General features: G+C 49.0%; 1 protein-coding gene, 27 non-coding genes and 1 pseudogene across 30 annotated transcripts in view; 2 read left to right on the top strand and 27 right to left on the bottom strand.

Annotated features, from left to right (window-relative positions):
* Nucleotides 1-13: 13 nt before the first annotated feature.
* LOC127368963 (U2 spliceosomal RNA) lies at nucleotides 14-204 on the bottom strand. The gene has a single exon (XR_007885980.1). It is a non-coding gene; the product is annotated as a U2 spliceosomal RNA (small nuclear RNA).
* Nucleotides 205-595: 391 nt separating this feature from the next.
* Nucleotides 596-709, bottom strand: LOC127368896 (U5 spliceosomal RNA). The gene has a single exon (XR_007885916.1). It is a non-coding gene; the product is annotated as a U5 spliceosomal RNA (small nuclear RNA).
* Nucleotides 710-1089: 380 nt separating this feature from the next.
* LOC127368875 (U2 spliceosomal RNA) lies at nucleotides 1090-1280 on the bottom strand. Its single transcript, XR_007885899.1, has one exon. It is a non-coding gene; the product is annotated as a U2 spliceosomal RNA (small nuclear RNA).
* A 392-nt stretch (nucleotides 1281-1672) lies between these two features.
* Nucleotides 1673-1786, bottom strand: LOC127368895 (U5 spliceosomal RNA). The gene has a single exon (XR_007885915.1). It is a non-coding gene; the product is annotated as a U5 spliceosomal RNA (small nuclear RNA).
* A 383-nt stretch (nucleotides 1787-2169) lies between these two features.
* On the bottom strand, nucleotides 2170-2360 carry LOC127368962 (U2 spliceosomal RNA). The gene has a single exon (XR_007885979.1). It is a non-coding gene; the product is annotated as a U2 spliceosomal RNA (small nuclear RNA).
* Nucleotides 2361-2752: 392 nt separating this feature from the next.
* On the bottom strand, nucleotides 2753-2866 carry LOC127368894 (U5 spliceosomal RNA). Its single transcript, XR_007885914.1, has one exon. It is a non-coding gene; the product is annotated as a U5 spliceosomal RNA (small nuclear RNA).
* A 380-nt stretch (nucleotides 2867-3246) lies between these two features.
* Nucleotides 3247-3437, bottom strand: LOC127368960 (U2 spliceosomal RNA). Its single transcript, XR_007885977.1, has one exon. It is a non-coding gene; the product is annotated as a U2 spliceosomal RNA (small nuclear RNA).
* A 391-nt stretch (nucleotides 3438-3828) lies between these two features.
* Nucleotides 3829-3942, bottom strand: LOC127368893 (U5 spliceosomal RNA). Its single transcript, XR_007885913.1, has one exon. It is a non-coding gene; the product is annotated as a U5 spliceosomal RNA (small nuclear RNA).
* A 380-nt stretch (nucleotides 3943-4322) lies between these two features.
* LOC127368959 (U2 spliceosomal RNA) lies at nucleotides 4323-4513 on the bottom strand. Its single transcript, XR_007885976.1, has one exon. It is a non-coding gene; the product is annotated as a U2 spliceosomal RNA (small nuclear RNA).
* Nucleotides 4514-4905: 392 nt separating this feature from the next.
* LOC127368892 (U5 spliceosomal RNA) lies at nucleotides 4906-5019 on the bottom strand. The gene has a single exon (XR_007885912.1). It is a non-coding gene; the product is annotated as a U5 spliceosomal RNA (small nuclear RNA).
* Nucleotides 5020-5399: 380 nt separating this feature from the next.
* LOC127368955 (U2 spliceosomal RNA) lies at nucleotides 5400-5590 on the bottom strand. Its single transcript, XR_007885972.1, has one exon. It is a non-coding gene; the product is annotated as a U2 spliceosomal RNA (small nuclear RNA).
* Nucleotides 5591-5981: 391 nt separating this feature from the next.
* LOC127368891 (U5 spliceosomal RNA) lies at nucleotides 5982-6095 on the bottom strand. Its single transcript, XR_007885911.1, has one exon. It is a non-coding gene; the product is annotated as a U5 spliceosomal RNA (small nuclear RNA).
* A 379-nt stretch (nucleotides 6096-6474) lies between these two features.
* Nucleotides 6475-6665, bottom strand: LOC127368944 (U2 spliceosomal RNA). Its single transcript, XR_007885961.1, has one exon. It is a non-coding gene; the product is annotated as a U2 spliceosomal RNA (small nuclear RNA).
* Nucleotides 6666-7056: 391 nt separating this feature from the next.
* LOC127368890 (U5 spliceosomal RNA) lies at nucleotides 7057-7170 on the bottom strand. The gene has a single exon (XR_007885910.1). It is a non-coding gene; the product is annotated as a U5 spliceosomal RNA (small nuclear RNA).
* A 388-nt stretch (nucleotides 7171-7558) lies between these two features.
* On the bottom strand, nucleotides 7559-7749 carry LOC127368932 (U2 spliceosomal RNA). The gene has a single exon (XR_007885950.1). It is a non-coding gene; the product is annotated as a U2 spliceosomal RNA (small nuclear RNA).
* Nucleotides 7750-8154: 405 nt separating this feature from the next.
* On the bottom strand, nucleotides 8155-8268 carry LOC127368882 (U5 spliceosomal RNA). The gene has a single exon (XR_007885903.1). It is a non-coding gene; the product is annotated as a U5 spliceosomal RNA (small nuclear RNA).
* Nucleotides 8269-8653: 385 nt separating this feature from the next.
* Nucleotides 8654-8844, bottom strand: LOC127368920 (U2 spliceosomal RNA). Its single transcript, XR_007885939.1, has one exon. It is a non-coding gene; the product is annotated as a U2 spliceosomal RNA (small nuclear RNA).
* Nucleotides 8845-9235: 391 nt separating this feature from the next.
* On the bottom strand, nucleotides 9236-9349 carry LOC127368889 (U5 spliceosomal RNA). Its single transcript, XR_007885909.1, has one exon. It is a non-coding gene; the product is annotated as a U5 spliceosomal RNA (small nuclear RNA).
* Nucleotides 9350-9732: 383 nt separating this feature from the next.
* On the bottom strand, nucleotides 9733-9923 carry LOC127368908 (U2 spliceosomal RNA). Its single transcript, XR_007885928.1, has one exon. It is a non-coding gene; the product is annotated as a U2 spliceosomal RNA (small nuclear RNA).
* Nucleotides 9924-10328: 405 nt separating this feature from the next.
* Nucleotides 10329-10442, bottom strand: LOC127368884 (U5 spliceosomal RNA). The gene has a single exon (XR_007885905.1). It is a non-coding gene; the product is annotated as a U5 spliceosomal RNA (small nuclear RNA).
* A 385-nt stretch (nucleotides 10443-10827) lies between these two features.
* On the bottom strand, nucleotides 10828-11018 carry LOC127368885 (U2 spliceosomal RNA). The gene has a single exon (XR_007885906.1). It is a non-coding gene; the product is annotated as a U2 spliceosomal RNA (small nuclear RNA).
* A 391-nt stretch (nucleotides 11019-11409) lies between these two features.
* Nucleotides 11410-11523, bottom strand: LOC127368945 (U5 spliceosomal RNA). The gene has a single exon (XR_007885962.1). It is a non-coding gene; the product is annotated as a U5 spliceosomal RNA (small nuclear RNA).
* Nucleotides 11524-11911: 388 nt separating this feature from the next.
* Nucleotides 11912-12102, bottom strand: LOC127368897 (U2 spliceosomal RNA). The gene has a single exon (XR_007885917.1). It is a non-coding gene; the product is annotated as a U2 spliceosomal RNA (small nuclear RNA).
* A 391-nt stretch (nucleotides 12103-12493) lies between these two features.
* Nucleotides 12494-12607, bottom strand: LOC127368943 (U5 spliceosomal RNA). Its single transcript, XR_007885960.1, has one exon. It is a non-coding gene; the product is annotated as a U5 spliceosomal RNA (small nuclear RNA).
* Nucleotides 12608-12985: 378 nt separating this feature from the next.
* LOC127368870 (U2 spliceosomal RNA) lies at nucleotides 12986-13176 on the bottom strand. The gene has a single exon (XR_007885895.1). It is a non-coding gene; the product is annotated as a U2 spliceosomal RNA (small nuclear RNA).
* Nucleotides 13177-13581: 405 nt separating this feature from the next.
* Nucleotides 13582-13695, bottom strand: LOC127368883 (U5 spliceosomal RNA). The gene has a single exon (XR_007885904.1). It is a non-coding gene; the product is annotated as a U5 spliceosomal RNA (small nuclear RNA).
* Nucleotides 13696-14080: 385 nt separating this feature from the next.
* Nucleotides 14081-14271, bottom strand: LOC127368871 (U2 spliceosomal RNA). Its single transcript, XR_007885896.1, has one exon. It is a non-coding gene; the product is annotated as a U2 spliceosomal RNA (small nuclear RNA).
* A 2984-nt stretch (nucleotides 14272-17255) lies between these two features.
* Nucleotides 17256-17403, top strand: LOC127368881 (uncharacterized; annotated as a pseudogene).
* Nucleotides 17404-21640: 4237 nt separating this feature from the next.
* The window catches only part of mei4 (meiosis-specific, MEI4 homolog (S. cerevisiae)), a 53445-nt gene continuing 48911 nt past the window's right edge, over nucleotides 21641-26174 (top strand). For all 3 annotated transcript variants that reach the window (XM_051409190.1, XM_051409189.1, XM_051409191.1), the window contains exons 1-2: nucleotides 21641-21727; nucleotides 23224-23469. In XM_051409190.1, the coding sequence (XP_051265150.1) occupies nucleotides 21700-21727; nucleotides 23224-23469 (274 nt within the window). In that variant the 5' untranslated portion in view covers nucleotides 21641-21699. The remainder of the gene's footprint in view (nucleotides 21728-23223; nucleotides 23470-26174) is intronic.

Here is a 26174-nt window from a genome sequence, read left to right as displayed (position 1 = left end):
CCACAAGGCAGGAGGAGGGTGCACCGTTCCCGGCGGCACTGCAGTACCGGGTCGATGCGTGGAGTGAACGGAGCAAGCCCCTTTTTCAGCTCCCGGTGCTAAAAATCCGTTTAATATGTTGTCCCCATATAGAGGACATATCAGATATTAAACTGATAAGAACAGATACTACACTTGATCTTAGCCAAAAGGCCGAGAAGCGATGACCTCTGGGCCCATGCTGCCCGAGGCCACCTCCTGGGACAGCTGTCCCTTGCCGTGGTGAGATGGTTTTCCCTGTGCATGACAAAGGCAGCTGCTCTGCAACTCCGCCCATGGCTCCTCCCTTTTAACAAGGGATAACCAAATTGGGGAGGCCGGCTTCCCCCACCGTCAGAACAGGTACGTTAGCTGGAGTCTCCAGTCAGTTCCCCCGTGACCGAGGCACTGGCTCAGATCAGGAGCCGGTCGCTGCTCCCTGCTCCTCGTGCTTGGGTTGGAGGTCAAGCCCAGATAATGAGTTTCTCTGCAGGGGAAATAAGTAAAGGATTCGCTCAGCTAAGCCTCACGGCCTCGTCGGCTGCCGGATTCTTCATTTTCACAAATGCACAAGGCTCAGCAAAGACTGCAAAGCCCGCCAAAAATAGGTTTAACTCATTGGTGTTCCTCTCCACGGAAGTCTTTAGTAAAAGGCGAAAGACTTGTGCGTTATGAAGAGAAACCCGAGAAAGTACGGCCATGTGCTCAAGAGCTGCCGAGGTCTGCTGTCGTCCCAGCCACCACCCTCGTGGTTGGCCTCCCCCTCTGGCTCGTTGCCGAGCAAGATCCCAGGCCACGGCCATTCCCCCGGTCCCGCCCACACCCCCCCCTTTCCAGCCGTTTTAAGGATTACTGTTGATTGCCACCAGCTGCAACGGCTGACATACATACAGTGCTTTTAGACTGGGAGCCCGCTGAGTTGCCACAAGGGGCACCAGTCAGCCCACAGAGCGTTCTCCCACCACTGCGGGACGAAAAGACTGCCACCGACCTCGACCGTGGGTCCAGCCTCGGTTGGGGAGACGAGCTTCTCGCTTTGCAATCGGGCGTTTGGTTTTCCACAAGGCAGGAGGAGGGTGCACCGTTCCCGGCGGCACTGCAGTACCGGGTCGATGCGTGGAGTGAACGGAGCAAGCCCCTTTTTCAGCTCCCGGTGCTAAAAATCCGTTTAATATGTTGTCCCCATATAGAGGACATATCAGATATTAAACTGATAAGAACAGATACTACACTTGATCTTAGCCAAAAGGCCGAGCAGCGATGACCTCTGGGCCCATGCTGCCCGAGGCCACCTCCTGGGACAGCTGTCCCTTGCCGTGGTGAGATGGTTTTCCCTGTGCATGACAAAGGCAGCTGCTCTGCAACTCCGCCCATGGCTCCTCCCCTTTTAACAAGGGATAACCAAATTGGGGAGGCCGGCTTCCCCCACCGTCAGAACAGGTACGTTAGCTGGAGTCTCCAGTCAGTTCCCCCGTGACCGAGGCACTGGCTCAGATCAGGAGCCGGTCGCTGCTCCCTGCTCCTCGTGCTTGGGTTGGAGGTCAAGCCCAGATAATGAGTTTCTCTGCAGGGGAAATAAGTAAAGGATTCGCTCAGCTAAGCCTCACGGCCTCGTCGGCTGCCGGATTCTTCATTTTCACAAATGCACAAGGCTCAGCAAAGACTGCAAAGCCCGCCAAAAATAGGTTTAACTCATTGGTGTTCCTCTCCACGGAAGTCTTTAGTAAAAGGCGAAAGACTTGTGCGTTATGAAGAGAAACCCGAGAAAGTACGGCCATGTGCTCAAGAGCTGCCGAGGTCTGCTGTCGTCCCAGCCACCACCCTCGTGGTTGGCCTCCCCCTCTGGCTCGTTGCCGAGCAAGATCCCAGGCCACGGCCATTCCCCCGGTCCCGCCCACACCCCCCCCCTTTCCAGCCGTTTTAAGGATTACTGTTGATTGCCACCAGCTGCAACGGCTGACATACATACAGTGCTTTTAGACTGGGAGCCCGCTGAGTTGCCACAAGGGGCACCAGTCAGCCCACAGAGCGTTCTCCCACCACTGCGGGACGAAAAGACTGCCACCGACCTCGACCCCGTGGGTCCAGCCTCGGTTGGGGAGACGAGCTTCTCGCTTTGCAATCGGGCGTTTGGTTTTCCACAAGGCAGGAGGAGGGTGCACCGTTCCCGGCGGCACTGCAGTACCGGGTCGATGCGTGGAGTGAACGGAGCAAGCCCCTTTTTCAGCTCCCGGTGCTAAAAATCCGTTTAATATGTTGTCCCCATATAGAGGACATATCAGATATTAAACTGATAAGAACAGATACTACACTTGATCTTAGCCAAAAGGCCGAGAAGCGATGACCTCTGGGCCCATGCTGCCCGAGGCCACCTCCTGGGACAGCTGTCCCTTGCCGTGGTGAGATGGTTTTCCCTGTGCATGACAAAGGCAGCTGCTCTGCAACTCCGCCCATGGCTCCTCCCCTTTTAACAAGGGATAACCAAATTGGGGAGGCCGGCTTCCCCCACCGTCAGAACAGGTACGTTAGCTGGAGTCTCCAGTCAGTTCCCCCGTGACCGAGGCACTGGCTCAGATCAGGAGCCGGTCGCTGCTCCCTGCTCCTCGTGCTTGGGTTGGAGGTCAAGCCCAGATAATGAGTTTCTCTGCAGGGGAAATAAGTAAAGGATTCGCTCAGCTAAGCCTCACGGCCTCGTCGGCTGCCGGATTCTTCATTTTCACAAATGCACAAGGCTCAGCAAAGACTGCAAAGCCCGCCAAAAATAGGTTTAACTCATTGGTGTTCCTCTCCACGGAAGTCTTTAGTAAAAGGCGAAAGACTTGTGCGTTATGAAGAGAAACCCGAGAAAGTACGGCCATGTGCTCAAGAGCTGCCGAGGTCTGCTGTCGTCCCAGCCACCACCCTCGTGGTTGGCCTCCCCCTCTGGCTCGTTGCCGAGCAAGATCCCAGGCCACGGCCATTCCCCCGGTCCCGCCCACACCCCCCCCTTTCCAGCCGTTTTAAGGATTACTGTTGATTGCCACCAGCTGCAACGGCTGACATACATACAGTGCTTTTAGACTGGGAGCCCGCTGAGTTGCCACAAGGGGCACCAGTCAGCCCACAGAGCGTTCTCCCACCACTGCGGGACGAAAAGACTGCCACCGACCTCGACCGTGGGTCCAGCCTCGGTTGGGGAGACGAGCTTCTCGCTTTGCAATCGGGCGTTTGGTTTTCCACAAGGCAGGAGGAGGGTGCACCGTTCCCGGCGGCACTGCAGTACCGGGTCGATGCGTGGAGTGAACGGAGCAAGCCCCTTTTTCAGCTCCCGGTGCTAAAAATCCGTTTAATATGTTGTCCCCATATAGAGGACATATCAGATATTAAACTGATAAGAACAGATACTACACTTGATCTTAGCCAAAAGGCCGAGAAGCGATGACCTCTGGGCCCATGCTGCCCGAGGCCACCTCCTGGGACAGCTGTCCCTTGCCGTGGTGAGATGGTTTTCCCTGTGCATGACAAAGGCAGCTGCTCTGCAACTCCGCCCATGGCTCCTCCCCTTTTAACAAGGGATAACCAAATTGGGGAGGCCGGCTTCCCCCACCGTCAGAACAGGTACGTTAGCTGGAGTCTCCAGTCAGTTCCCCGTGACCGAGGCACTGGCTCAGATCAGGAGCCGGTCGCTGCTCCCTGCTCCTCGTGCTTGGGTTGGAGGTCAAGCCCAGATAATGAGTTTCTCTGCAGGGGAAATAAGTAAAGGATTCGCTCAGCTAAGCCTCACGGCCTCGTCGGCTGCCGGATTCTTCATTTTCACAAATGCACAAGGCTCAGCAAAGACTGCAAAGCCCGCCAAAAATAGGTTTAACTCATTGGTGTTCCTCTCCACGGAAGTCTTTAGTAAAAGGCGAAAGACTTGTGCGTTATGAAGAGAAACCCGAGAAAGTACGGCCATGTGCTCAAGAGCTGCCGAGGTCTGCTGTCGTCCCAGCCACCACCCTCGTGGTTGGCCTCCCCCTCTGGCTCGTTGCCGAGCAAGATCCCAGGCCACGGCCATTCCCCCGGTCCCGCCCACACCCCCCCCTTTCCAGCCGTTTTAAGGATTACTGTTGATTGCCACCAGCTGCAACGGCTGACATACATACAGTGCTTTTAGACTGGGAGCCCGCTGAGTTGCCACAAGGGGCACCAGTCAGCCCACAGAGCGTTCTCCCACCACTGCGGGACGAAAAGACTGCCACCGACCTCGACCGTGGGTCCAGCCTCGGTTGGGGAGACGAGCTTCTCGCTTTGCAATCGGGCGTTTGGTTTTCCACAAGGCAGGAGGAGGGTGCACCGTTCCCGGCGGCACTGCAGTACCGGGTCGATGCGTGGAGTGAACGGAGCAAGCCCCTTTTTCAGCTCCCGGTGCTAAAAATCCGTTTAATATGTTGTCCCCATATAGAGGACATATCAGATATTAAACTGATAAGAACAGATACTACACTTGATCTTAGCCAAAAGGCCGAGAAGCGATGACCTCTGGGCCCATGCTGCCCGAGGCCACCTCCTGGGACAGCTGTCCCTTGCCGTGGTGAGATGGTTTTCCCTGTGCATGACAAAGGCAGCTGCTCTGCAACTCCGCCCATGGCTCCTCCCCTTTTAACAAGGGATAACCAAATTGGGGAGGCCGGCTTCCCCCACCGTCAGAACAGGTACGTTAGCTGGAGTCTCCAGTCAGTTCCCCCGTGACCGAGGCACTGGCTCAGATCAGGAGCCGGTCGCTGCTCCCTGCTCCTCGTGCTTGGGTTGGAGGTCAAGCCCAGATAATGAGTTTCTCTGCAGGGGAAATAAGTAAAGGATTCGCTCAGCTAAGCCTCACGGCCTCGTCGGCTGCCGGATTCTTCATTTTCACAAATGCACAAGGCTCAGCAAAGACTGCAAAGCCCGCCAAAAATAGGTTTAACTCATTGGTGTTCCTCTCCACGGAAGTCTTTAGTAAAAGGCGAAAGACTTGTGCGTTATGAAGAGAAACCCGAGAAAGTACGGCCATGTGCTCAAGAGCTGCCGAGGTCTGCTGTCGTCCCAGCCACCACCCTCGTGGTTGGCCTCCCCTCTGGCTCGTTGCCGAGCAAGATCCCAGGCCACGGCCATTCCCCCCGGTCCCGCCCACACCCCCCCTTTCCAGCCGTTTTAAGGATTACTGTTGATTGCCACCAGCTGCAACGGCTGACATACATACAGTGCTTTTAGACTGGGAGCCCGCTGAGTTGCCACAAGGGGCACCAGTCAGCCCACAGAGCGTTCTCCCACCACTGCGGGACGAAAAGACTGCCACCGACCTCGACCCGTGGGTCCAGCCTCGGTTGGGGAGACGAGCTTCTCGCTTTGCAATCGGGCGTTTGGTTTTCCACAAGGCAGGAGGAGGGTGCACCGTTCCCGGCGGCACTGCAGTACCGGGTCGATGCGTGGAGTGAACGGAGCAAGCCCCTTTTTCAGCTCCCGGTGCTAAAAATCCGTTTAATATGTTGTCCCCATATAGAGGACATATCAGATATTAAACTGATAAGAACAGATACTACACTTGATCTTAGCCAAAAGGCCGAGAAGCGATGACCTCTGGGCCCATGCTGCCCGAGGCCACCTCCTGGGACAGCTGTCCCTTGCCGTGGTGAGATGGTTTTCCCTGTGCATGACAAAGGCAGCTGCTCTGCAACTCCGCCCATGGCTCCTCCCTTTTAACAAGGGATAACCAAATTGGGGAGGCCGGCTTCCCCCACCGTCAGAACAGGTACGTTAGCTGGAGTCTCCAGTCAGTTCCCCCGTGACCGAGGCACTGGCTCAGATCAGGAGCCGGTCGCTGCTCCCTGCTCCTCGTGCTTGGGTTGGAGGTCAAGCCCAGATAATGAGTTTCTCTGCAGGGGAAATAAGTAAAGGATTCGCTCAGCTAAGCCTCACGGCCTCGTCGGCTGCCGGATTCTTCATTTTCACAAATGCACAAGGCTCAGCAAAGACTGCAAAGCCCGCCAAAAATAGGTTTAACTCATTGGTGTTCCTCTCCACGGAAGTCTTTAGTAAAAGGCGAAAGACTTGTGCGTTATGAAGAGAAACCCGAGAAAGTACGGCCATGTGCTCAAGAGCTGCCGAGGTCTGCTGTCGTCCCAGCCACCACCCTCGTGGTTGGCCTCCCCCTCTGGCTCGTTGCCGAGCAAGATCCCAGGCCACGGCCATTCCCCCGGTCCCGCCCACACCCCCCCTTTCCAGCCGTTTTAAGGATTACTGTTGATTGCCACCAGCTGCAACGGCTGACATACATACAGTGCTTTTAGACTGGGAGCCCGCTGAGTTGCCACAAGGGGCACCAGTCAGCCCACAGAGCGTTCTCCCACCACTGCGGGACGAAAAGACTGCCACCGACCTCGACCGTGGGTCCAGCCTCGGTTGGGGAGACGAGCTTCTCGCTTTGCAATCGGGCGTTTGGTTTTCCACAAGGCAGGAGGAGGGTGCACCGTTCCCGGCGGCACTGCAGTACCGGGTCGATGCGTGGAGTGAACGGAGCAAGCCCCTTTTTCAGCTCCCGGTGCTAAAAATCCGTTTAATATGTTGTCCCCATATAGAGGACATATCAGATATTAAACTGATAAGAACAGATACTACACTTGATCTTAGCCAAAAGGCCGAGAAGCGATGACCTCTGGGCCCATGCTGCCCGAGGCCACCTCCTGGGACAGCTGTCCCTTGCCGTGGTGAGATGGTTTTCCCTGTGCATGACAAAGGCAGCTGCTCTGCAACTCCGCCCATGGCTCCTCCCTTTTAACAAGGGATAACCAAATTGGGGAGGCCGGCTTCCCCCACCGTCAGAACAGGTACGTTAGCTGGAGTCTCCAGTCAGTTCCCCCGTGACCGAGGCACTGGCTCAGATCAGGAGCCGGTCGCTGCTCCCTGCTCCTCGTGCTTGGGTTGGAGGTCAAGCCCAGATAATGAGTTTCTCTGCAGGGGAAATAAGTAAAGGATTCGCTCAGCTAAGCCTCACGGCCGCGTCGGCTGCCGGATTCTTCATTTTCACAAATGCACAAGGCTCAGCAAAGACTGCAAAGCCCGCCAAAAATAGGTTTAACTCATTGGTGTTCCTCTCCACGGAAGTCTTTAGTAAAAGGCGAAAGACTTGTGCGTTATGAAGAGAAACCCGAGAAAGTACGGCCATGTGCTCAAGAGCTGCCGAGGTCTGCTGTCGTCCCAGCCACCACCCTCGTGGTTGGCCTCCCCCTCTGGCTCGTTGCCGAGCAAGATCCCAGGCCACGGCCATTCCCCCCGGTCCCGCCCACACCCCCCCCTTTCCAGCCGTTTTAAGGATTACTGTTGATTGCCACCAGCTGCAACGGCTGACATACATACAGTGCTTTTAGACTGGGAGCCCGCTGAGTTGCCACAAGGGGCACCAGTCAGCCCACAGAGCGTTCTCCCACCACTGCGGGACGAAAAGACTGCCACCGACCTCGACCCTCGTCCGTGGGTCCAGCCTCGGTTGGGGAGACGAGCTTCTCGCTTTGCAATCGGGCGTTTGGTTTTCCACAAGGCAGGAGGAGGGTGCACCGTTCCCGGCGGCACTGCAGTACCGGGTCGATGCGTGGAGTGAACGGAGCAAGCCCCTTTTTCAGCTCCCGGTGCTAAAAATCCGTTTAATATGTTGTCCCCATATAGAGGACATATCAGATATTAAACTGATAAGAACAGATACTACACTTGATCTTAGCCAAAAGGCCGAGAAGCGATGACCTCTGGGCCCATGCTGCCCGAGGCCACCTCCTGGGACAGCTGTCCCTTGCCGTGGTGAGATGGTTTTCCCTGTGCATGACAAAGGCAGCTGCTCTGCAACTCCGCCCATGGCTCCTCCCTTTTAACAAGGGATAACCAAATTGGGGAGGCCGGCTTCCCCCACCGTCAGAACAGGTACGTTAGCTGGAGTCTCCAGTCAGTTCCCCCGTGACCGAGGCACTGGCTCAGATCAGGAGCCGGTCCCCGGGAGCTGCTCGCTGCTCCCTGCTCCTCGTGCTTGGGTTGGAGGTCAAGCCCAGATAATGAGTTTCTCTGCAGGGGAAATAAGTAAAGGATTCGCTCAGCTAAGCCTCACGGCCTCGTCGGCTGCCGGATTCTTCATTTTCACAAATGCACAAGGCTCAGCAAAAACTGCAAAGCCCGCCAAAAATAGGTTTAACTCATTGGTGTTCCTCTCCACGGAAGTCTTTAGTAAAAGGCGAAAGACTTGTGCGTTATGAAGAGAAACCCGAGAAAGTACGGCCATGTGCTCAAGAGCTGCCGATGTCTGCTGTCGTCCCAGCCACCACCCTCGTGGTTGGCCTCCCCTCTGGCTCGTTGCCGAGCAAGATCCCAGGCCACGGCCATTCCCCCGGTCCCGCCCACACCCCCCCTTTCCAGCCGTTTTAAGGATTACTGTTGATTGCCACCAGCTGCAACGGCTGACATACATACAGTGCTTTTAGACTGGGATCCCGCTGAGTTGCAACAAGGGGCACCAGTCAGCCCACAGAGCGTTCTCCCACCACTGCGGGACGAAAAGACTGCCACCGACCTCGACCCTCGTCCGTGGTTCCAGCCTCGGTTGGGGAGACGAGCTTCTCGCTTTGCAATCGGGCGTTTGGTTTTCCACAAGGCAGGAGGAGGGTGCACCGTTCCCGGCGGCACTGCAGTACCGGGTCGATGCGTGGAGTGAACGGAGCAAGCCCCTTTTTCAGCTCCCGGTGCTAAAAATCCGTTTAATATGTTGTCCCCATATAGAGGACATATCAGATATTAAACTGATAAGAACAGATACTACACTTGATCTTAGCCAAAAGGCCGAGAAGCGATGACCTCTGGGCCCATGCTGCCCGAGGCCACCTCCTGGGACAGCTGTCCCTTGCCGTGGTGAGATGGTTTTCCCTGTGCATGACAAAGGCAGCTGCTCTGCAACTCCGCCCATGGCTCCTCCCTTTTAACAAGGGATAACCAAATTGGGGAGGCCGGCTTCCCCCACCGTCAGAACAGGTACGTTAGCTGGAGTCTCCAGTCAGTTCCCCCGTGACCGAGGCACTGGCTCAGATCAGGAGCCGGTCGCTGCTCCCTGCTCCTCGTGCTTGGGTTGGAGGTCAAGCCCAGATAATGAGTTTCTCTGCAGGGGAAATAAGTAAAGGATTCGCTCAGCTAAGCCTCACGGCCTCGTCGGCTGCCGGATTCTTCATTTTCACAAATGCACAAGGCTCAGCAAAGACTGCAAAGCCCGCCAAAAATAGGTTTAACTCATTGGTGTTCCTCTCCACGGAAGTCTTTAGTAAAAGGCGAAAGACTTGTGCGTTATGAAGAGAAACCCGAGAAAGTACGGCCATGTGCTCAAGAGCTGCCGACGTCTGCTGTCGTCCCAGCCACCACCCTCGTGGTTGGCCTCCCCCTCTGGCTCGTTGCCGAGCAAGATCCCAGGCCACGGCCATTCCCCCCGGTCCCGCCCACACCCCCCCCTTTCCAGCCGTTTTAAGGATTACTGTTGATTGCCACCAGCTGCAACGGCTGACATACATACAGTGCTTTTAGACTGGGAGCCCGCTGAGTTGCCACAAGGGACACCAGTCAGCCCACAGAGCGTTCTCCCACCACTGCGGGACGAAAAGACTGCCACCGACCTCGACCCGTGGGGTCCAGCCTTGGTTGGGGAGACGAGCTTCTCGCTTTGCAATCGGGCGTTTGGTTTTCCACAAGGCAGGAGGAGGGTGCACCGTTCCCGGCGGCACTGCAGTACCGGGTCGATGCGTGGAGTGAACGGAGCAAGCCCCTTTTTCAGCTCCCGGTGCTAAAAATCCGTTTAATATGTTGTCCCCATATAGAGGACATATCAGATATTAAACTGATAAGAACAGATACTACACTTGATCTTAGCCAAAAGGCCGAGAAGCGATGACCTCTGGGCCCATGCTGCCCGACGCCACCTCCTGGGACAGCTGTCCCTTGCCGTGGTGAGATGGTTTTCCCTGTGCATGACAAAGGCAGCTGCTCTGCAACTCCGCCCATGGCTCCTCCCTTTTAACAAGGGATAACCAAATTGGGGAGGCCGGCTTCCCCCACCGTCAGAACAGGTACGTTAGCTGGAGTCTCCAGTCAGTTCCCCTGTGACCAAGGCACTGGCTCAGATCAGGAGCCGGTCCCCGGGAGCTGCTCGCTGCTCCCTGCTCCTCGTGCTTGGGTTGGAGGTCAAGCCCAGATAATGAGTTTCTCTGCAGGGGAAATAAGTAAAGGATTCGCTCAGCTAAGCCTCACGGCCGCGTCGGCTGCCGGATTCTTCATTTTCACAAATGCACAAGGCTCAGCAAATACTGCAAAGCCCGCCAAAAATAGGTTTAACTCATTGGTGTTCCTCTCCACGGAAGTCTTTAGTAAAAGGCGAAAGACTTGTGCGTTATGAAGAGAAACCCGAGAAAGTACGGCCATGTGCTCAAGAGCTGCCGATGTCTGCTGTCGTCCCAGCCACCACCCTCGTGGTTGGCCTCCCCCTCTGGCTCGTTGCCGAGCAAGATCCCAGGCCACGGCCATTCCCCCCGGTCCCGCCCACACCCCCCCTTTCCAGCCGTTTTAAGGATTACTGTTGATTGCCACCAGCTGCAACGGCTGACATACATACAGTGCTTTTAGACTGGGAGCCCGCTGAGTTGCCACAAGGGACACCAGTCAGCCCACAGAGCGTTCTCCCACCACTGCGGGACGAAAAGACTGCCACCGACCTCGACCCGTCCGTGGGTCCAGCCTTGGTTGGGGAGACGAGCTTCTCGCTTTGCAATTGGGCGTTTGGTTTTCCACAAGGCAGGAGGAGGGTGCACCGTTCCCGGCGGCACTGCAGTACCGGGTCGATGCGTGGAGTGAACGGAGCAAGCCCCTTTTTCAGCTCCCAGTGCTAAAAATCCGTTTAATATGTTGTCCCCATATAGAGGACATATCAGATATTAAACTGATAAGAACAGATACTACACTTGATCTTAGCCAAAAGGCCGAGAAGCGATGACCTCTGGGCCCATGCTGCCCGAGTCCACCTCCTGGGACAGCTGTCCCTTGCCGTGGTGAGATGGTTTTCCCTGTGCATGACAAAGGCAGCTGCTCTGCAACTCCGCCCATGGCTCCTCCCTTTTAACAAGGGATAACCAAATTGGGGAGGCCGGCTTCCCCCACCGTCAGAACAGGTACGTTAGCTGGAGTCTCCAGTCAGTTCCCCCGTGACCGAGGCACTGGCTCAGATCAGGAGCCGGTCGCTGCTCCCTGCTCCTCGTGCTTGGGTTGGAGGTCAAGCCCAGATAATGAGTTTCTCTGCAGGGGAAATAAGTAAAGGATTCGCTGAGCTAAGCCTCACGGCCGCGTCGGCTGCCGGATTCTTCATTTTCACAAATGCACAAGGCTCAGCAAAGACTGCAAAGCCCGTCAAAAACAGGTTTAACTCATTGGTGTTCCTCTCCACGGAAGTCTTTAGTAAAAGGCGAAAGACTTGTGCGTTATGAAGAGAAACCCGAGAAAGTACGGCCATGTGCTCAAGAGCTGCCGAGGTCTGCTGTCGTCCCAGCCACCACCCTCGTGGTTGGCCTCCCCCTCTGGCTCGTTGCCGAGCAAGATCCCAGGCCACGGCCATTCCCCCCGGTCCCGCCCACACCCCCCCCTTTCCAGCCGTTTTAAGGATTACTGTTGATTGCCACCAGCTGCAACGGCTGACATACATACAGTGCTTTTAGACTGGGAGCCCGCTGAGTTGCCACAAGGGACACCAGTCAGCCCACAGAGCGTTCTCCCACCACTGCGGGACGAAAAGACTGCCACCGACCTCGACCCTCGTCCGTGGGTCCAGCCTCGGTTGGGGAGACGAGCTTCTCGCTTTGCAATCGGGCGTTTGGTTTTCCACAAGGCAGGAGGAGGGTGCACCGTTCCCGGCGGCACTGCAGTACCGGGTCGATGCGTGGAGTGAACGGAGCAAGCCCCTTTTTCAGCTCCCGGTGCTAAAAATCCGTTTAATATGTTGTCCCCATATAGAGGACATATCAGATATTAAACTGATAAGAACAGATACTACACTTGATCTTAGCCAAAAGGCCGAGAAGCGATGACCTCTGGGCCCATGCTGCCCGAGGCCACCTCCTGGGACAGCTGTCCCTTGCCGTGGTGAGATGGTTTTCCCTGTGCATGACAAAGGCAGCTGCTCTGCAACTCCGCCCATGGCTCCTCCCTTTTAACAAGGGATAACCAAATTGGGGAGGCCGGCTTCCCCCACCGTCAGAACAGGTACGTTAGCTGGAGTCTCCAGTCAGTTCCCCTGTGACCGAGGCACTGGCTCAGATCAGGAGCCGCTCGCTGCTCCCTGCTCCTCGTGCTTGGGTTGGAGGTCAAGCCCAGATAATGAGTTTCTCTGCAGGGGAAATAAGTAAAGGATTCGCTCAGCTAAGCCTCACGGCCTAGTCGGCTGCCGGATTATTCATTTTCACAAATGCACAAGGCTCAGCAAAGACTGCAAAGCCCGCCAAAAATAGGTTTAACTCATTGGTGTTCCTCTCCACGGAAATCTTTAGTAAAAGGCGAAAGACTTGTGCGTTATGAAGAGAAACCCGAGAAAGTACGGCCATGTGCTCAAGAGCTGCCGAGGTCTGCTGTCGTCCCAGCCACCACCCTCGTGGTTGTCCTCCCCTCTGGCTCGTTGCCGAGCAAGATCCCAGGCCACGGCCATTCCCCCGGTCCCGCCCACACCCCCCCTTTCTAGCCGTTTTAAGGATTACTGTTGATTGCCACCAGCTGCAACGGCTGACATACATACAGTGCTTTTAGACTGGGAGCCCGCTGAGTTGCCACAAGGGACACCAGTCAGCCCACAGAGCGTTCTCCCACCACTGCGGGACGAAAAGACTGCCACCGACCTCGTCCGTGGGTCCAGCCTCGGTTGGGGAGACGAGCTTCTCGCTTTGCAATCGGGCGTTTGGTTTTCCACAAGGCAGGAGGAGGATGCACCGTTCCCGGCGGCACTGCAGTACCGGGTCGATGCGTGGAGTGAACGGAGCAAGCCCCTTTTTCAGCCCCCGGTGCTAAAAATCCGTTTAATATGTTGTCCCCATATAGAGGACATATCAGATATTAAACTGATAAGAACAGATACTACACTTGATCTTAGCCAAAAGGCCGAGAAGCGATGACCTCTGGGCCCATGCTGCCCGACGCCACCTCCTGGGACAGCTGTCCCTTGCCGTGGTGAGATGGTTTTCCCTGTGCATGACAAAGGCAGCTGCTCTGCAACTCCGCCCATGGCTCCTCCCTTTTAACAAGGGATAACCAAATTGGGGAGGCCAGCTTCCCCCACCGTCAGAACAGGTACGTTAGCTGGAGTCTCCAGTCAGTTCCCCCGTGACCGAGGCACTGGCTCAGATCAGGAGCCGGTCCCCGGGAGCTGCTCGCTGCTCCCTGCTCCTCGTGCTTGGGTTGGAGGTCAAGCCCAGATAATGAGTTTCTCTGCAGGGGAAATAAGTAAAGGATTCGCTCAGCTAAGCCTCACGGCCGCGTCGGCTGCCGGATTCTTCATTTTCAAAAATGCACAAGGCTCAGCAAATACTGCAAAGCCCGCCAAAAATAGGTTTAACTCATTGGTGTTCCTCTCCACGGAAGTCTTTAGTAAAAGGCGAAAGACTTGTGCGTTATGAAGAGAAACCCGAGAAAGTACGGCCATGTGCTCAAGAGCTGCCGATGTCTGCTGTCGTCCCAGCCACCACCCTCGTGGTTGGCCTCCCCTCTGGCTCGTTGCCGAGCAAGATCCCAGGCCACGGCCATTCCCCCGGTCCCGCCCACACCCCCCCTTTCCAGCCGTTTTAAGGATTACTGTTGATTGCCACCAGCTGCAACGGCTGACATACATACAGTGCTTTTAGACTGGGAGCCCGCTGAGTTGCCACAAGGGACACCAGTCAGCCCACAGAGCGTTCTCCCACCACTGCGGGACGAAAAGACTGCCACCGACCTCGACCCTCGTCCGTGGGTCCAGCCTCGGTTGGGGAGACGAGCTTCTCGCTTTGCAATCGGGCGTTTGGTTTTCCACAAGGCAGGAGGAGGGTGCACCGTTCCCGGCGGCACTGCAGTACTGGGTCGATGCGTGGAGTGAACGGAGCAAGCCCCTTTTTCAGCTCCCGGTGCTAAAAATCCGTTTAATATGTTGTCCCCATATAGAGGACATATCAGATATTAAACTGATAAGAACAGATACTACACTTGATCTTAGCCAAAAGGCCGAGAAGCGATGACCTCTGGGCCCATGCTGCCCGACGCCACCTCCTGGGACAGCTGTCCCTTGCCGTGGTGAGATGGTTTTCCCTGTAGGGACAACATATTAAATGGACTTTTAGCACCGGGAGCTGAAAAAGGGGCTTGCTCCGTTCACTCCACGCATCGACCCCATTATCTGGGCTTGACCTCCAACCCAAGCACGAGGAGCAGGGAGCAGCGACCGGCTCCTGATCTGAGCCAGTGCCTCGGTCACGGGGGAACTGACTGGAGACTCCAGCTAACTTACCTGTTCTGACGGTGGGGGAAGCCGGCCTCCCCAATTTGGTTATCCCTTGTTAAAAGGGAGGAGCCATGGGCGGAGTTGCAGAGCAGCTGCCTTTGTCATGCACAGGGAAAACCATCTCACCACGGCAAGGGACAGCTGTCCCAGGAGGTGGCGTCGGGCAGCATGGGTATGCTTCTCGGCCTTTTGGCTAACACTGGGATTGCCTCTTGCGTTGTTTAAAGGTTTTGCTGGTCTTTCGCGTTGTCCTTTATATCTACTACTGAGAGGAGAGCTTATCATTACTTGTAGTATTGGTTTGACTCATTTATAGTTACAACTGACATCACAAATAGGAATCCATCGTCGTAGAGGGCTACTTGCCTGCTCTCTGCTCCTTTAAACACCTCGATTAGGACAAGGAATGAAACGTAAGTCAATTTTAAATATTTATTTAGTGGTTTTTAACCTACTCTTAGAACCTTTTATTGCATTTATCGTTTAGTGGGTGGTGCCTCCACCATGTCGGCTAACCATCATGGCATGCTGAGCAGCACAGCGTCCGTTTTACATTCACAGAAAAAGATGGAAGGTTACTGGAGATGTCTAGACTCGACTTCTCCAGAAACCTCATCCAAAAGCAACTAAAATTTTCACCGGACGATATTAGCTGTATAGTCACTGTACCGTTTAGAAAAGGTTTCGACGTAAGCTTTCGGTCAGCTGTTCTGCTAAGAGACTTTTGGACACGTTTTGAAAATTGCAAAGCCCAGTTCTCCGCATTGAATGTGGAGAAGCTGACTGATAATGCCGCCAAAACGGTAATTGTCAGAATGTTTAATGAAACAGTAAATGCGGATGACATTTGCATATGGCTGGGTAGATACTGCACTGTTAAAGGACAGGCTACCAAAGTGAGAGATGAGGATGGCATCTGGAACTGTGCCTGGAGGGTCCCCATCCAGCAATGGCAGGACCCTCAGGGCTTCCAGGGCCCGAAACATCTGCCGTCTGTGATAGTCCTGGGAAATAACAGAGGCTACATACACTACCAGGGACAGCCCAAACTCTGCCGCAAGTGTGGTGAGAATGGGCACCTGGTAGAAGCGTGTCAGCAGACTGTCTGTGGAAAATGTAGAGAAATTGGACATACTTTTGAAGAATGCACCAGTGGCAGAAAATGCAATCTCTGTGGAGATACAAACCACCTTTTCAGAGATTGCCCAAAGTCCTTTGCCAACAAACTGAAAGTAGGAAAACAATCAGAGAACGGTGATGAAAAAGTAGCATTTAGAGAGCTAACTAGGCTACTAGGACTGACTATGGAAGGAAAGGTTTTAATCATCAAAGCAGTGATTTTACCTTTGCTTTTACTAATCAGCTCTGTTTTTATCCCACCCAGAAATGTGCTTTTAGACCTAGAACGGGCCATCTTTTACTTCCTGTGGGGCTCCAAGTGGGAACGACTGAAAAGAAGCATCATGAAAAGACCGAAAGAGAAAGGAGGGAAAGGAGTGCCCGATTTGCTTTTGTTTTTAGGAAGCAGATACACTGCACTACATATCACGAATGCAACAGCCCCATCCAAAAACCCCAAGACCGCAGCCATGACACAGTTCTGGATGGGGTCCTACCTCAGAAAACTAAAGATTGTACCAACTGATCACCGATTTCCTGTGTCTTTTAGCTAACCACCAGCCTATGCTCTTATCCAGACGTTTTAAAAGCATTTTAACCTTGAAAAAGAGGAAGTGCAAGTTTTGACTAAACACCGTTTTCTGATTTCTGTTGTGCAGGAGCGTGAACCAGTGTCTCGCATTTGGGGAACCCTCGACAGTTTGGCGCAATGTGAACCACCCCGCTCTTCCAAACAGACTCCGGGACCTGTCATGGATGGTGGCTCACGAGATCCTCCCAGTCAGGTCCGTAATGCACTCCCGGGGCATGTCAGCGCATCAAACTTGTCCCCGACCAGGTTGTGGCGCGCCTGAGACGGTGAGGCATCTGCTCTGGGAGTGCAGCGCTGCTGTCGAACAGTGGGCAATGGCCGGCTCCTTAAAATTCCCGTACTTGCCAGCAAGGGAGGTCCTGACAGCATAGCTGGTGCTACATGGGGTGAGCCAAAGAAACAGTACACCAGCAAGTGATCTGGCTCAACAACGGCTCACCCTAGCCGCCATCAAGGAAGCCATTTGGACCTCCAGAAACTTGCTGGTAAGAAAGCACAAGCAGATCCCCCCCGTGGCGGTGATCCGGATGGCCACAGCAACAGTCCAAATGGCCGTTGCTGCAGGCGGTGGGCCTAGGACACAAGCCACAAAGAAGAATCACCTCTGTGCCCATTCGGAAGAAGGAGCCGGAGCCACACAGTGATAGTTCAAAGCAGCAGCGGCCTGACTCTCCGGGTGAGGCAGGTGGGAAGGAGCAAAAGGGCGAGGATCTCCACTAAGCACCATGACAGGATCCCGAGAGACCTATTCTGTTTTGGGAGAGCGGATAGAGTTTTCTTTGAAAAGGACTCGCCTCACTCCTGCACAAAAATGAACTGCGAAAATAAAGTTTTAAACCAATGCATTCCTCTTTAAAAAAAAAAAAAAAGAAAAGAAAAAGACAAAATGTTTTAACATAGTCACTCAACACACTTTTAATGTATGCCTTTAACCACCTTATTACTATTAACTGTAAAATATTTTAAAACAATTGCTTTAAACATTTAAATGTGATTTTACAGACTGTAATTGTTTTGTTACATACTTTTAAAAATAAATTTGTATGGTGTGAAAATCTTATCAAACATGTTGAAATGGAGGTGAAAAAGGGGCTTGCTCCGTTCACTCCACGCATCGACCCGGTACTGCAGTGCCGCCGGGAACGGTGCACCCTCCTCCTGCCTTGTGGAAAACCAAACGCCCAATTGCAAAGCGAGAAGCTTGTCTCCCCCACCGGGCCTGGACCCACGGACGAGGGTCGAGGTCTGTGGGCTGACTGGTGTCCCTTGTGGCAACTCAGCGGGCTCCCAGTCTAAAAGCACTTTATGTATGTCAGCCGTTGCAGCTGGTGGCAATCAACAGTAATCCTTAAAACGGCTGGAAAGGGGGGGTGTGGGCGGGACCGGGGGAATGGCCGTGGCCTGGGATCTTGCTCGGCAACGAGCCAGAGGGGAGGCCAACCATGAGGGTGGTGGCTGGGACGACAGCAGACAGCAGAGAGAGCTACTGGCTGATTGTGTCCAGTTTATATAGTCTTGCCACCACACCAGGTGAACTGTATCTTGCTGATGACCCACCTCCACCCACCAGGGTTCAACAAAAGCAACTACACATCCATGAGGAACAATGGAAAGTGGGTATTTGGTATAAACCAAAGCTCAGAAACTATGTTCAAATCAAGGAAGATTACTACACAGAACCGAATATAATATTTAATTTAAGGAGAGGACAGAGGTCCCTGTGTACTCAGATAGGAACCGGTACCTTACTGCTGGCAGATGAGGCAGGCAGATATAAAGTTATCCCTGAAGAGCAGCTTTTAAGTGTTATCTGTGGTCTTGAGGATAGATTTAATTTTCTTTTTCATTGCCATGTACAATAACTTGAGGAACCAACTGTTTGAAAAAATCCAAATGAAGAATCTTGATTTGTTTTGGTTTGGCTTTTTAGCAAGATTTATAAAAAATGCATGAGAGCCTTGTATTCAACAAATATTTGGATGTGAATCCTAACAGCATATCTTAATGAATACAGTAAATTAACATAACTTAATCCTCCAAAAAATGTTGAGTCTCAGTTACTTGAGCCAAAACTCAAAAATGAACTGTTGAAGTAACAACTTGAGTTGAGTAACTTTGAGTGCACTTAAATTGTCCAGTATTTTATGTATTGGTGATTTATTTCCAGTTTGTTCCATTGACTCATTTTGTTTAAGTTTAATATTTTGTATCATTACAAAATGTAAGCCCTAAAAAATGTGTTGTAAATAGTTTGTTATCATATGTCAGCTGTTTTTACAGGTGATATAATAATTTGCTTTAACTGAGTAAATTCAGTGGACCTTTTCTTAATACATGAAGTTAGTTATACTCAAATCAAACAATTTGAGTTGAACTAACTCATCAGGTTTTATAGTGACTTGGGCTTATGATGATTCATAAACTGAAATAAAAACTAAATTGTTAAATCCTAAATTATACCGCATTATAACACTTCCAGATTTGTAATGATATAAAGTCTACTTCAACAAAATGAGTCAACGGAACAAACTGGAATTATTCTTTCCAGAAACTTACAAATAAGTAGACAATTAATAGAACATTATTTAAAAGTTTTTTATTGAGCATAATAAGTTGTCGTATTTGAGGAAATGTTTTGTCTCTACGTGGACCTGGAACCTATCCCAGCATGCCTTTTGTTTCTCAAACACTGTTAATATTTAAATTAAATTAACAGACTGTCAATATTTGTCGTACATTTAGGAAGCTGTTATGCATGAAGCCGGTGAGTCTTTCCATTTTCAAAGCAATCAAACTTTAACACTGCTGAGCACCGAGAGAGAGAGAGACAGACAGATGGAGAGAGAGTGGCGTTGAACTCAGTGACCATAATTCATCACAGCGGTGATGGCGAACACCTGTGCTGCTTTAATTCATCGTGTTTATTCAGACACACACTGAGCCAACATCTTCACTGTCTATTTATATGACGCCTTCCTTAGCGAGGTTAAAACGAGCAGCACAACGTGAAAACAAACATTACGAGAGGAAGTGTCAGTATGAGTAAGATGTTAGATAACACAGTCAGAGAAAACACACTGGAAGAAAAGAGAGAAACAAATACATGAAACAGATAAAGCACTGGCTCCTACCATGAAGGGACCTCTTTTTCTATCATCCAGTAAACTGACTATAGGCTGTTTTATGGATATTTCTTATTATATTCAGCAATAACTGATGAATTGTACATTTAAAGGTGCAGTGTGTAACACTGAGAAGGATGTAATACAATATTCATAGGTATGTTTTAATTTGTGTATAATCACCTGAACATAAGACTCGTGTTTTATCTACAGACTGTGCGGTTTGCCTCCCATGTGGAACCGATATGTTTCTACAATAGCCACTTTACAGCTCGCCAAATACAGACCCCATCGGTGTTCAGTTCACCGCTAGAGGCCCCTAAAGCCTACATACTGGCTCTTTAACCCAAATAGTGAACACAAGAAGTGCAGGAAGTTTATGTAAAAAAAGATTACATATAGCACTATGCATTAGTAAAGGAGGAAGTTGACCAAGCTTGCTCAACTGTGATTGGACCACGGAGCAAAAAAGGGGTGGGGCTTGTGCATTTAAAACTGAATAACATTTAGCAGTGTATTACATTTGAGGCCGTTTAAAACTCAGATAACTTCTTCTTTAGACAAACAATACTGGTTTTCAGGGTCCATAAACAACAATCAAAGTGAAATTTTATGAATAAATCATTATCACACTTTATTTCACCCTCCCAGCGTTCACATTGTGCAGCTGTAGCGGGCTCTGTATTGATCCTGTGGCCGAGCAGAGAGAGATGAGTCACAAAGGAAAGCTCCCCATTCTCCAGTTTGAGTTTGACCTTCACCTATGTGCCCGCAGGCTCCGACTGACTGAGGGAATCACATCATGGACACTCTCCGCTGAAACGACATTCCTTGGGAAAGTGGCTGGCCTCGCTCTGTGAGAGGGTCATGGACTCGGTGATCCAGCAGGACCTCTGCATCGAGCTGCTGCTTCTCCAAATGAAGAAGAGCTGGTCGGCTTGTTTCAGCCAACACCTTCAGAGAGATATTTCTCCTGACAGCGGCCGCGCTGCAGTTCATCCTGTAGTGTGTGCAGAGATAGAGACTCTCACAGATTATTAAACAACTGAGATCAATCTGCAGATTTTTTTTCTCTGTTAAAGGTCCAGTGTGTAACATTGAGGAGGATCTATTGTCAGAAATGAAATATAATATTCATAGGTATGTTTTCATTAGTGTACATGCTTGCTAGCAGACTAAGACTAAAGCTAACATGTCCACAACTCAACAACACATAGAACACAGAGTTTATAGGCATTTTAATGAGGTCATGTTACATACAATAAACTGAACCTGGCTACGTGGCCTGCAGTCCAAACAGACTGTGGCTCAAATAATAAATCAATCAGAACAACTGGAACAGGGCGAGCTGCCTGAGATCAGATCCAGAAGAGGATCCGCCTGTTGCTGCAGATAATGAGCCGGTGAGTGTCTCAGGCTCGTGGAAACGGTCGGACGTGTTTCCACAACAACGCTCTCACATCGAGGACACTTTAAAATGTCATTCTGCAAACTTCCAAAAGGTTAACAATCACCGTATGCAAATTCTGACACAAATTCAGAGAATTAGACTACCATGAGTTTAACCCACAGACAGAAAAACTAATCAGAAATCCCTGAGGAACAATCATTATAACAATCTTATTACAACTACTGTAAAGTGAGTTTATTGTGAACTGGTTGTTTCCCTCAGAGATTCTACTTGTTTCATATAATTGAACTTGAAACTGTCTGTTCGGTCCAGTTTGTATTAGAATATGGTAACTATACCTATATATGTATTCTGATTATTTTGGCAGATATTGTGTTATGATTATTGTGAATAATTTTTTTTAGACATTGGGGTACAAGCACGAATTGTTAATTCTCAAAAGGAGTACAAGATCTAATGAATTCTTAATTATAAAAACTATAATTATCAATTACATTTAGATATTGCACATATCACAGTTTTCAATAATATTGATACATTAATCAAATGAATTGTGCAGCTCTAGTTTGCATTCCTTCTAATACCACTTCAGGTGAAAGAAGTGACCAACATTAGTCCATTGTGTTTATCCATCTATTTTAACCATTTATTCATTATTTTAAGCTTTATTTCCATATATTTTTTTAATATTTTTTAATATTTTAGGCTGTATTTTATTTGTTATATATTAATAATCTGCAAAAAACAACATTTTAAACACATTTCATTGACAGGGCGCATATTGTGACAGCTGAAGCGTTCGCTCAAAATCCAACATGGCGGACTGTCACTGAATCTCACGGTCACACATTTTTCTGCAACACCTGTGGAGCTACATTAGCACCGTTACTTTCAGATTGTGACCTTTTAATGTGGAGCAATGGAAGGCCAGCAGGGACATTTAAAAGGTAATTCGTTTATCTGACGTGTTAACATTCACAGTTTGAGGTGGAAACGTCGTTTAAAGTCGTTTAATGTCGTTTAATGTCGTTTAATGACCGGATACACGATGCATTGTTAGCGTTGTTAGCATTCGTTAGCTAGCTCTGTGCCACGGTAACTTTAGCTCGCTTTAGTTTAATTTAAAGCTCCGTAAGTTGCTGTTTACTGCCGCACTGTTGTCTGTACATATATGAGGCTTCATGTAGGATTTATTATACAAAATATATGAGGCTTCATATAGGATTTATTATACAAAATACAAAGTTAAATTTAGCTCCAGTGCTAGCTGTGCTGGAGTGAACACAGAGCTAATTAACTGTAAATGAAAACTAATTTAACATTACAGTCACACATCATTACTTTGTTTTATTCTATGACTTTATAAAGATAGTTTTTGTTGTTTTTCAATGTGCTTTAAATAAAATTGACATTGAGGAAAAGACTGATGTTGAGATTTAGAGTAAAATAACAGTGTCCGATAATGGACTCAGGACAGATTTAAAAGCTCAATAATACATCATTAACCCGTTTGTGACTTTATTAAGTTAATGAGGAGAAATACTGTAACATTTGCTCTGGTTGGTGTAAAGTCTTGACGTTTGGTACCAACATACTCTGGGCAAATATCTAACTGTACAACTTTATTTTTTTTTTAAATAACATGAAAAGTCACACTTTGATCAGAAATGAGGACAAACGCTACATTGTGTTTATTAAATGTTTTCCATATGAAATCTTTAACATTAAATATGCGGACTGTTTTTTCCCCCTAAAATGGTAGAAAATGCCCTGAATAAGGAATAAAAATGGAGAGATTTGTATTATTTTTGGTTCACACATGCAACAGGCTCCTATCTATATACTCCATATAAATAAAAGTTGCACATTATTATCATACAGGGGGAAACATTTGCTTACAGGGCCATTCTCCATTAGTTTGGATGTGTTTTAATGCATAACAGCTTTGATAGAGAAGGATAGTTAACTCTAATAATTTTAAATGAATTTTAAATTAAAATTTGTTCCAGGAAACTTTTAGAAATGTAAGACATGATCTGTATTTTATTGGGGGCAGTGGAAGACTTTTCATTAGTCAAACAGAAAGGTACAGTTGTTTAGTTTGTTGGCCCTCTGCATATATATATATATATATATATATATATATATATATATTATATATATATATATATATTGGATTAAAGGCAATGAAAGCTTCTAGTAGTTTATGTCTAACAGTACAAACCTCAAAGATATTCAGTTTGCCATCAAATAAGTCAAAAGAAAGCAACAAATTATTGAATTATACGGATACATTTTTTGTTATTGACTAATTGTTTCCGCACTAGTTTCTGTACTTTTCTGTGCACGTCAGCAAAACAAACCATTATTTTGAGGCTTCCTTGTATTTTGTGATAGAAAAATGGCCGAATGTCGAGGTTCACTGCCATCCTCTCTGTTTCAGGAGTGACTCAAGCCGAGCGTTTTTTCCTGCGAGCCAAAGTGGCCCAGGCGGTGGGCGTAATAAAGAGCAAGCCCTCGGGTTTGAGCGGCAGAGAGTACGCCGAGGTGTTGGCCACCAAGCTGAAGATCCAGGACGAAGGCTGGAAGAAAAAAGCCCAGGAGCTGCAGCAGGAGGTGCTCAGGCTGCGGCAGGAGTTACTGGTGGCCACAGCGACGTCCATCACAAAGAGCAGCACAGCGGCAGCAGGTAGGAGGATCCACTCACATCCTAAAACCACACTGAAGTATCATCTGGAAAACGTTGCTTATGTGATAGGATTGATCTGACCTGTGCATTACCGTAAAAGCAGGATTTTACTGTTGTAGTTGGAGCTCATTTTCAACTATTTTGTGTCTTTCAAAGTGATTCATCCCAGCCAGAAAAAAAAGCCCAGTGGACACAGGCTCTTGTTGTATTTATCAGGTCGTAGTTTTCTAAAAGTTTCTCCCCCGAAAGTCAGAGTTTAGGAATAATTCATTCAGTGACCTGCAGCTGAAAGGTGAATCAGTGTCAGAAAAAGAGCTGACAGGTTATTCAAGAGTGTCTCCACTGATACCTTCTCAAGGACGGGTTCGTCCTCACTCCAGTCCTCAGAGGAGCTCAGACACTGAGTGTTATCACACAGGGCTGCTAATGATTACATACATAATACTAATAAATACTAATACATAAAGCTTTAAAGCTGCTGGTTGACCCGCTCAGTGTGTATTAGAGCTGTAATTCTCTGCCTGAACCTGCCGCTGTAATTATATTTAATATTTTATTAATAACGCATACAACTGTAATTAGTTCAGTGAATCTGTTATTTATTAGTTTGGATAATAATGTCCACTATATTATACATTGTTGTTTACATTGGCCTGTAATAAACCAAATTATTACAATTGTGGGACAAAAACACAACAATATTGACAATATATAAATTCTGTCAAACACATCAGTGCAGAGAGGAAGCAGAGCCTCGTTTCACCTCACCGAATATATGATTAATATATTCTATAAAATGTCTGAAAGTAATGAAAAATGTCCACAATTTCCCAGAGAAAAGTCTTTATAGTTACATAAATTGTTGAAAAAGAGCGAATCTTAACATTTGAGAAGCCGCTCAGAGTAAAGTTTCTAAGAACGTATAAATGTTCCTGATAATGGTTTCAGAGAGCTGTTATCTAAACATAAAGAAGTTCATGACATGATGAATACAGCACGAATACATTAATGTTCACATTATGATGACAACAACCTGTATCAGTTATGAAATAGGCAGTAATTATATTTGCTCGTTACAGCTGGATAATATAACAGCAGCTGTCAGTAATTCAACAGCCTCCCTAACGATCTGATTTTAGTAAAAAGTGGCTTGAACATCACCAGAATTATTGTTCATCCATCCTCTGGATGCCCTCGTAGTTTGTGGACAGTTTCATCGTCACACAATGATGAGTGACACAAGTCTCAGCTTTCCAGTTAGACCCAATTTATGCAATTCCAACACTGTTTCTGGAAATACTCAAGTACACTCGGAGAAAATAACACATTTATACAGCAAAAAACTGCATGAGATGAGCATAAAGTGGGCTGACTCGTGGGTACCCACAGACCACATGTCCAGACCTCATTCAGATATCTTGAGGTCAGAGGTCAAAGGATCTGTTTGAAAATGCCAGTTTTTCGTCAAAGTGTAGCCTCACTTTGGAGCGTTATTCAGCCCCCTTCCTGAGAAGCTAGCATGACAAGGTTGGTACCAATAGAAGCCTTAGGTCTTCTAGTTTAATATGACTCCAGTATCTTCTCTCTACAATGAACCACTACGACCTCTGAAAGACAGTAACGTCGGACATGTTTGTCAGCGTGGAGCTGAAGAGCTTACTGTAACACGTCGCCCCTCCGATTCCAGCGCCTCTGACCTAATGTCAAATGTACTTTAGATATTTTATTATAGTATTAAATTGGTTCTTCCATCCGTTTTCTGCTGCTTGTGCAGCTCCAGGGTGTGAGTTAATGATTAATTCAAGATATTATAAGGAATTATTGTTATATACAGCTGGGAAGTACTGATATAAATGTGATTTAAATGTCAGTAAATTCATTATAACTTGAGGCCATAATGTCCCGACTGCTTTTCATTGATTTCTTTCATACTCTGGCCGGTATGACAGAGAAAATGTTATTAAATTAAAATGTCTTTACATTTAAGTTTGTGCAGAAAGGTGACTTGCAGAGTGCAGATAATATGAAGAGTTCACTTTATGCTCAATATGTATTTGTTCTTTTATCCTCCATGTCTCTACTATTTAAAGGTTCCTCTCTCACCTATTGTTCATTTCCCTTTTCCCAGTGAAGAACTTGCTACTAGCTGGTTGTTGCCAAATATCCTGACTGGTTTAAATTATGTTATAATCCATAAGGTTGCACTGTAGAGAATAGGTCATATTGAAACAACCCCCGCTCTGTGTAAAACACACACACAGTTATAAATAGTGTCAAGGAAAACACTCATCCTCCTAAATCTGAAAGCTCAAGGGCTGAGGGGAGACATTTAGGGCCACAGCCTGTGAAAATGATATTAACCAAGGTCCACCTGCTCATTTATGTTTATTCAGGGAGTTGCAACCCCTACAATAAGGTTGTCACGATAGCAGAATTTTAAACTTCTTATAACTTTAAAAAACAATACTCGATACCAAAAAGAGTCCCAGGAACACAAAATAAGAGATATTTTTAGTATTAAGCTACACACTGCAGTGTTTCCTCTTGGATTTTTTTTAGCAGTGTGGGCAGGCCCGTCCGAACACCCCCCCGTCACGCCGGCAAACGTTTTACGTATGAAACAGAACTGACACTTCGCTACGACACAAACAAATATATTTACCGTTTTAATGTTTCCAGATGTTTGATATCAGGAGGTTGAGCTG

This window comes from Dicentrarchus labrax, unplaced genomic scaffold (genome assembly GCF_905237075.1).
Source record: "Dicentrarchus labrax unplaced genomic scaffold, dlabrax2021, whole genome shotgun sequence".
NCBI classification, from domain to species: domain Eukaryota; kingdom Metazoa; phylum Chordata; class Actinopteri; family Moronidae; genus Dicentrarchus; species Dicentrarchus labrax.
This window is presented reverse-complemented; position numbering and strand designations above follow the sequence as displayed.